Source organism: Arvicanthis niloticus, chromosome 6 (genome assembly GCF_011762505.2).
Source record: "Arvicanthis niloticus isolate mArvNil1 chromosome 6, mArvNil1.pat.X, whole genome shotgun sequence".
Lineage (NCBI taxonomy): Eukaryota > Metazoa > Chordata > Mammalia > Rodentia > Muridae > Arvicanthis > Arvicanthis niloticus.
This window is the reverse complement of record NC_047663.1, coordinates 42869868-42878889: the sequence shown is the minus strand read 5'-3', so window position 1 is coordinate 42878889 and position 9022 is coordinate 42869868. Positions and strand designations below refer to the sequence as shown.

General features: G+C 48.7%; 1 protein-coding gene across 5 annotated transcripts in view; it reads right to left on the bottom strand.

Moving 5' to 3' along the window:
- Window positions 1–5419: 5419 nt before the first annotated feature.
- Ksr1 (kinase suppressor of ras 1) overlaps window positions 5420–9022 on the bottom strand; it is a 130325-nt gene continuing 126722 nt past the window's right edge. For all 5 annotated transcript variants that reach the window (XM_076936213.1, XM_034506000.2, XM_034506001.2 and 2 more), the window contains one exon: window positions 5420–8127. In XM_076936213.1, coding sequence (XP_076792328.1) covers window positions 8049–8127 — 79 coding nt within the window. In that variant the 3' untranslated portion in view covers window positions 5420–8048. The remainder of the gene's footprint in view (window positions 8128–9022) is intronic.

Sequence of the window (9022 nt, the reverse complement as noted above, 5' to 3'; positions counted from 1 at the left end):
ATAGGGAGTATAGCTAGCCTGGGCTACTATGGAACCCTGTCTCAAAAATAAGTCAGTAAATAAATAAATAAGCTAGAAGAGGGAGGGGGCTCAGGCCTTCAATGTTAGCACTCAGGATGTAGAGGCATAGGAAGATGGATCTCTGTGAGTTCAAGGCCAGTCAGGGCTACCTGTCAAAAGAAATAGAAAGAAAGAAAGAAAGAAAGAAAGAAAGAAAGAAAGAAAGAAAGAAAGAACAAAAGAAAGAAAGAAGGGAGGAAAAGAGGAAGGGAAGGAAGGAAGGAAGGAAGGAAGGAAGGAAGAAAGGAAGAAGAGAGAGAAAGCGAGCTAACAGAAAGGAAGTGGGGAGGGACTTGTAGTTACCAGACCAGGGTTCTGAGGTTAGCCCAAAATATATAGTAAATAGTATTATACTATTTCAGGGTTGTTTGTTTGTTTGAGACAAGGTCTCACTATTGTAGCTCAGGCTGGTTTCAAACCTTTAGTCCTCCTGCCTCAGCCTTCTAAGTGCTGAAATTATAGGTGTGCACCACCAAACCTGGCTGCAATAAGGTTTTAATCAAAGATTGATTTAAAGAAAAATGCTATTATTCTGGTGGTGTATAGAGAGGGAGAAACTGAGGAATATGATATATAACTGACAAGCCACTGGAGCTACAAGGGCTTCGAAAGCAAGTCAGCAGTGGAGCAACTGCCTAGCACATGTGCGGCCCTGAGTTCAATTCCCAGCAACACACACACACATGAACACACACACACACACACACATGAACTATCAGCCTGATATGATGATGGTGCATTTCTATAATCCCAGCACGTGGGAATTGGAGGCAAGAGGATCAGGAGTTCAAGGCTAGCCTGGTCTACATGAGACACTGTCTCAAAAGCCAAAGCCAGAGCTAGAGAGATGGCTTTGAGAGATAAGAGCACTGGCTGCTCTTACATAGAGGATCTGGGTTTGGTTCCTAGATGCACAAAGTGGCTCATAACTGCCTGACTCCAGTTCCAGGGGATCTAGCATCTTCTTTTGGCCTCCATGTGCAACAAGCACACATGTGGGGTACCCATATACACATGTAAGGAGAAACTCATACACATACTATATATATCTTAAAAAAAAAAAAAAAAACACAGACAAGCAGAACCCAAATCTTCCACATTCCTTTCTGTTCTCTTTGTGGCTTGCTGGGGATGGAGCTCAGGGATCAGAAACACGAGGCTAGCAAACGCTCTACCACCAAGGCAAACTCTAGCCTCCTTCCAGTTTGGTGGGGGACACTACTGAGGTACTGAGTAAGGAGGTGATTGTCTCAAAGTTTGTTATATGGTTCAGAATGAGTTTGTCAGCCTTTCACAGAAAGTGCCCAGCTAGAGAGACCTGAAAACCACATGTGTTTGTTCTTTCATCTGAAAGAGGTTGGATGTTGCTAAGTCGGGGCCAAGGAGACAGCTCCTTTACAGTATCCTACACCATCTTTAGTTCGTTATTTCATGAGCCAAATAAATTAGCTGCTGGAGCCTGCACTATCACACCCATATCCCACTACACCTGCGATATCCGTTTGCTCAACCAAACTCTCCATTAGCCACACCCTCAACACCCACATGGCCTCAACACCGTCAGGAGCACACACAATGTCAGGGAAATCGGAGGGGGAAGGAAACAGTATTAACTCGTCCATTTAAACATGAGAAGTATTTTTAGTTTAACACATACACACATGCACACACACACTGTCTCCTGTAGTCCAGGCTGGTCTCAGTGAATATCTGATCCTTCTGCCTCTGCCTCCTGAGATCTGGGATTACAGGGGTGCACTGCCACATGCATCTGTGTATTTAGCACTAAGGATGGAACCCAGGGCTTCATGTGTAACAGGCAAGCACTCTACTAACTGAACCCTAGCCCCAGCTGTAGCACCAGCAAACTGTTCAGTCCTGTGGATTTAGTCCTGTGTGGATTTAGTCCTGTGTTCAGTCCTGTGGGTTTATTGAGCCTTTTCTCCCCAGGCGGGTGAGGCTCTTATCTCTGCTGGGAGGAACAGCAGACAGCGGATGCTAAGGCGTTTACACAGAGGTCACACCTGCCCTGCTTGAAGTCCTCACCTGACCTGTTTCCTTCCTGTCACTGGCCTACATTGCTGGTGGTCTTCTGTTTGTCCTTATATGTCCTGTCCCTCCTTCCTTTTACCCAGTTTCACAGAACACAGTCCCCATGCATGCCCCAGGAAAGGAGCCAGTGTTGATTGGATCTGAGCTGCTCTTGGCACAGGAAAAAAATTCATTTGAAAATTTCATATTTCAAGTGAAGCTCCCAGCATTCCTGCAGAGTTCAGGAACTGACAAAGCTAAGAATCAGAGAACCCCCAGGCAGCTGGGGAATAGACCAACCAGAAGTTAAATGGGACAGCTTGATGCTTCGGTCTATGGATGCCCTCCCTGGCCATCACCACCTACCAGCTACAGAGGTGTCTAGAGGCACTGGTTGTCCCACTGCCACTCTAGCTCATTCATTAATCTGTGGTTGGCTGCATCATCTTGACTTCACGAATTTGGCTCGCACACTTACAAGGAATACAGGCATCAGACCTTTAAATGTTTAGGTAGAATTTGCATGTTAAGGCAGTAGGTCCAGGGTTTTGCCTGGAGAGTTTAGGAGACAGGCTTAATCTCGTTACTAGTTTGCAGCTGTGTCTGTAAATATATTCCTTTGATTTAGTCTTGGTGGGCCTTGTGCCTGGCTCATCCAGTTTACTTCATCTGTGGATACACATTCATTCCGTCTTACAACCGACCCTCTTATTTCTGTAGAATCGGTTGTAATATCTCTGTGTTCATTCCTGGTTTTGATAATTCTAGTCTTCTGGGACCATTTAAAGGTTTATGAATCCAGGGAAATCCTGTCAAAGAGCCAGCGTTGGATTTTACTAACTCGAGCAGTTTCTCTCTCTCTATTCCACGCACCCACCTCTGCGCTAAAACATTTACAGCGACAAATTTCTCACTAGGCAGGTTTCTTTGCCAGCACTTCATCAGTTTGCAGGGGGTTGTTGTTGTGGTTGTTGTTTTTTGCTTTTGCTGTTGCTGTCTTACAAGGCAGAGTTGGGGTCCCAAAGATTAAAGGAACTGCTCAGTGTAAAGGTCCCTGAGAGCGTGTGAATGGCTGGAAGAGGAGTTTGCCAACTGTGGCTTTTTTATTTAAGCGTTTCTGAATTTCCTTGGTGATTTTTTTCTGTAACTCATAATTAGATTTTGTTGGGCAGACACCGTGGCTCATGGTCTGAGCTTCCTTGGTGAAAGGGTCAACCCTGGAGAGCTGTCTTCTGACCTTCACACATGCCCTGTGGTGCATGTGCCCCCATGCTCCCATCACATGACCTAAAACTGTTTTATAAAAAGCATATGTTGTCACAGGGCAGTGGTGGCGCACACCTTTCATCCCAGCACTTGGGAGGCCTGCCTGGTCTATAGAGTGAGTTCCAGGACAGCCAAGGCTACACAGAAAAACCCTGTCTTGAAAAAAAAAAATGTATATGGTGTTTAATTTTCACAGTTCGTAAATCTTTTCAGGTAAGGTAGGGTCTCATCTTCCTTAGACTGACCTTGAACTCCTGATGCTCCTGACTAGGTTTCAGGTGCTGGGATTATCAAGAATACACACTTGGTTCAGCACTACCTTAAAAACATTTTTTTCTTTTTAAAGATTTGTGTGTATGGATGTTTTGCTTACATATATACCTATGTCCTGGTGCCACGGAGGTCAGAAGAGAGTGTTGGATCCTCTGACACTGGAGTCACGTTTGTGAGCTGTCATGTGGATGTTGGGAGTTGGAAGAGCAGCCTGTGCTCTTGAGCCACCTCTCCAGCCTCTCTGTATAAGTGTACGATTCCACACAGAGGCCAGAAAAGGACAGCAGGTGTCTCCCTCCACCCCTCTTCCCCTATTCCTTTGAGTCAAGGTCTCTTGAACCTGGGGTGCCTGTTTTCTCAGCTGGACTGGAAGCCAGTAAGCTCCAGTTGCACTGTTCTTACTTTCCCTTGGACTGAGGCTGTAGAATTTGTATGACTCTCGGCTTACGTGGACACTGGAATCTAATCTCTGGTTCTTCATGATTGCACAGTAAGTGCTCTTAGCCGCTGAGCCAATCCCCTAGCCTCAGCACTATCTTTTGAACACAGCAGAGGCTCAGTAACTGAGCAGTAAGATCTCTGGCTTCTGATGAGGGGTCAGGGTCAGATCTGAGCCATCATGTGGGTATCCCACAATCGGGCCGATTCTTTGACCTCTTTACCTGCCTTCCCAGCTCAGCACCATGAGTCTTCGCAGAATTGTTGGGAGGAATTCACAGAATTGTTACAGGAAGGAGAGATATTCAGAGTAGAAGCCCCACAAATGGTTCCTTTTCTCCTGTCTGCTCTGTTTCCGCCAAACTCCAAAGCAGCTCTGTACCTGTGAGTTGGCAATGGAGAGGCGTCCAGAGATCAGAGACCAATTTTGCCGCCCCTCCTTCAGGTGAAAGGCACCTTAGCTAACAGGAGACCAACTGGGTCTGCATTACATCCTTTGTTAGTGTTGGGGTCATCACTGTCTCTCTGGGCCACAGCCCTGTCTCCTTCTGTTTAAAGATACTTTAAAAGAAAATTGTGTGTGCGCACACACATATGAATGCAGTTGTCTATAGAGGCCAGGGTTAGATCTCAGGGAGCTGGGGTTACCAACATGGGCACTGTGGTGGTTTGAATATGCTTGGCCTGAGGAGTGACACTATTAGGAGGTGTGACCTTGCTGGAGGAAGTGTGTCATTGTGAAGGTGGGCTTTGAGACCCTCCTCCTAGCTCCTGGTTTCCTTTGGATGAAGATGTACAACTCTCAGCTCCTCTGGTGCCATGTCTGCCTGGATGCTGCCATGCTTTTTGCCTTGATAATAATGGACTGAACCTCTGAACCTGTAAACCAGCCTCAAATAAGTATCATCCCTTATAAGAGTTGCCTTGGTCAGTGTCTCTTCACAGCAATGAAACCCTAACTAAGACTGGCACTGAGAACTAAACTCTGGTCCCCTGTAAGAGCAGGGTGTGCTCTTAACCATGGAGCCATCTTTCAAGCTCGAGAGACACCTGTTCTGAGATCTAGGCATAATCTCTCTCTCTCTCTCTCTCTCTCTCTCTCTCTCTCTCTCTCTCTCTCCTCTCATCTCTCTCTGTTAGGGTCTCATGTAGTCTGGAACTTACTATCTAGCTGAGGATGGGCTTGAACTCTTGATCCTCCAGTCCTGGCTTCATAACACCTTCTTTAGGGAGGTGCTCTTTAATTCCTAGCAGGGGTTCAGACCCCTGAGCCCTCCATTCCTGTCCTCCTATGCCATTCACCCACATGGTCCCCAGCAGTCAACTGGACTGGTCAAGACAAACACAAGCCTCAGGACACCTTGGTAAACTTTATTCACAAACTCCAGACCCCTAGGCCTAGCTCTCTCAGCCACAGGGTACATTCTTTCTTAGCAGTGGCAAAAAACCCAATATAACACATTCATCAAGACTAACCATTTTAATTTAAATTAAAGCATTTCTGGAAGACAAATGCAATAGATAGAAAATATAAAAACTTTTACTGTACAAATTTTACATCACATTCAAAATAAGCAAATAAATGTCTGCCTTGTGGCCACAGAAGACTCTAAGTGTACACACAGATGACATCCTGGCTAGCACTGCAACATATCATGGCTGTCCCACCCTACCCTGTCACTACAGAGCAACACAGGCTTGCCACACCCTGCCTGGACCACAAGAAGACAATGACCGAGGGCTTTGACTGGGTACATTGGAGAAGCCTAGCACTAGCCTGGATTCACTACTTGCCACTCTGATGGGAAAAGGCTTCCCTAGGCTGGGCATTCAGGAAGGGCCTCACACTTTAGTGGGCAGGTTCTCCGCGGCCTGAGCCTTTTTCATCACCTTCACAGTGGCTATGCGGGCTGAATTCACAGTATCTGTCATCCTTCATGTGTTTCCCAGGAGACAAGGAGAGTACACAGGAGGTGAGCTTTCCTAACTTCAATTCACAGTCACTTAAGTAGAAAAGGAAGTGGGGACCATGGTGGGGAACTCTCTTACATGAAAGGCAGACAGGCAAGACTTGGAGAACGAGGAGCAGGGTCCAGCACTATAGCTCCACTCGTAGATGTCGGCCCCCAGCATACTGGCCTCCAGAAGGGACCATGACTATTCCTATCTGGTCCCCAGCACACGCACAAGACCACATTCAATGCAGTGCTCAAAGTTTTCTGAACTGCATTGTTCACAGTACAAAGCAAGACCCAGGCTTGCTGTCAGTGGGCCAGGTGCCGCCCGTTGTGATTTGGTGTCAGGGGATAACTGATAGGGTTAACTCAGCTGGCAGCCTGATTGCTCCCATTCTACCATGAGGTGAGGCAGACATCACAACATTCACACAGTGAGAGACTGGCCAGAGCCTCGGGCGCTGTGGCCTCTGGGAGGGCGCAGACAGGAGACTGCCAGAGGCCGTGGGCACACGCAACTTGGTTTTGGAGTAGGGAGGTCACATCAAGGCAGATGTGGAAAGCTGAACGGGTAGAGAAATGACTGGACAGCCCGTACGAAGCTGAGCAGAGGCTCGTGGCTCTTCCTCCCTACTCTGAGGCAGGGTCAAGATGCTACTGTCCTGGCATGTGCTGGGGGACGGAAGAGTTTCTACGACATTTCAGAGAGTGGCCTGTTTTAAGAGACACCTGGACCAGACTTGGTGTTAGCGAAAGCTCTGAAAACTGTGGCTTTACTGGGACTATAACTGAGAGGGAGCTGGGTGGCCACTCACAGTGGGACTCAGCCTGTGGGTCTGAATCCAACCCTGTCTCCACTCCACCCCCATTTCTTCCCTCCTCTGGTTGTAGAGTCTGATGCTGCCTACCCTCTCTGCTCAGGGATTGCCCTGCTGGGTAGTCTCCGATTCCTGACTTCCCCAGTCCATCCCCTCCTGCTCACAGGAACAAACAGAGGTCTGAGGCTCAGATCAAAGCTTACCTAACTGATGTGCCTGGATGGTCTCATGCCCAGATCTGAGCTCAGAGCACACACAGGGGTCAGAATGGGCTAAAGGGCTCCCCCGAGATGGGGAGGGGGACGTGGTGGTAGGTCTAGAACCTTCTGGTGTGACAGACAATGAACTTTAAGGTGCTAGGGCCACTGCTGCAGGCTGCATCTGCCACCGTCCCTGTTCTCCTTAACCAAGAACTCACATATAATGGGCTAGCCCTCGGCTCTGGGGGGAAAAGTGAATGAGGCACTGGGGGTGTCTGATGATAGAGGCTGAGTTCCACAGCCTTTGTGCCTACCTGGAGGTCTCAGATAAGAAGTGGGTATCTCCACAGATGTGTGGCTATTCCCTCAGCCTGCAGTAGAAGCTGGGTTAAGATCCATCAGATCAGTCTAGAAGCCACACAGATTCTGTCTGTACGGTTTTTTGTTTTGTTTTGTTTTTTAAAGCACACCAAGCCTGGATCAGAGCAGAAACTAAATCCAACTCTCCGGGAACTCTGACCCCCCCATAGTCCAGACAGATTTCTAAGCAAGGCTGCTGCTCCTTAGTGTGGTTCAGGACCCAAGCACAGGCCAAGGCAAAGCTGCCATGTGCCCTCCTCCCAGCACAGTCACATTCATGCTGATTTTCTTCTTCTGTTTGGCTTAACCCTGAGCCCCTCACTGCTGCAGGGCCTTCCAGAAGGGGCTTGGGGGCATTCCTGCTGCTCCACAGTGCCAGCACCTTCTGCAGAATTATCTTTACCTACTGTAAAACACCAAGCTTGCGGGGCAGAAACCTCTGTGTAAACACTGGCTGTAGTTGTAGCATCTGGAGCCGCGTGTACGGCGGTGATCCCATACACCTTGGCAACACACGTTCTTCATGGAGGAGTCACGTTCCTAGTCCACAGCTTGGGCTTCCGATTCCTTGTGGTGGTGGTGGTTTGCATGTTTCATAATCGTGTTTCGGAAAGGAAGACACTCTCTGCATGAACGTGCATGGCTGGCTACATCTTTGGATTACTGGACTCCAGGGTCCCCAGGCCAAACCTTTCAAAGCGAGGCATGACTTTGCTGCTGCTAATGCTGTGAAGAGGAGCAGAGACACCGGTTATGGCTCTGCTGGTCTTGTTCAGAGTTAAGGTGTTGCTGGCTAAGCCTAGCAGAGGAGCTGAGTGATGGTGACTGCTCGGTCCACAACCTTGGCAGAGCTGCTCCTGGCCTCCCTAAGTCCTGGGCCTCAGCCACACTCCCTACCTGGCAGGGATGAGGGGACGACAGTGGCTTGTTCACCTGACTGCCCAGCACCCAGCATGTGGTAGCTGTTGTCTCTGCCCTGGATGCTCCACAGAGTGCGGAACTGGGTGAGCCAAACCTGAGGGCCAGTGATGTCACACACTCCTTTTAGAAATGGTGCTTATGGGGGTCAGGGGGGAGTGGTCTACTGGGGCCACTACGGAGCAGAATCCTGAGCCTGACTGCAGAAATCTGGTCAGGGACAGACATGACCTCCTAACAGATGTGGCAGCAGGTCTGCCTCTGTTATTAAGCTCTGGCTTCAGGTATCACTTTGTTTATGACAGTTTTGAGTGTGGCTCCTAAGGATGCAGCCTTTCTGAACTGATGCCTTTGACAACAACACAGCTGTGTTGCTGTGTGTGTGTGTGTGTGTGTGTGTGTGTGTGTGTGTGTGTCTACTGTCCTGTCTTCAAGAGAGAAAGGACTCCAGTCAAGGTCCATGACCTCATGCTGACTCTGGGCAGCTCTGAACTGTGACACCCTTTGCAGGACAATGTCCCAGGGTCACCATGCCCCTCCCCATCCTCTGAGCATGCTCAGCAGGGGCTCCTGAAGGTGTTAGTAAGGGCTAGGGAGCAGAGGAACACAAGCAAGAGCCACTCTCGGGAGGGAGAACGAGAGAGGAGAGACCATCTTATCAACGAAGGCAGCTGAAAGCTGTTCTTCCGCCTTGAGGGTCACC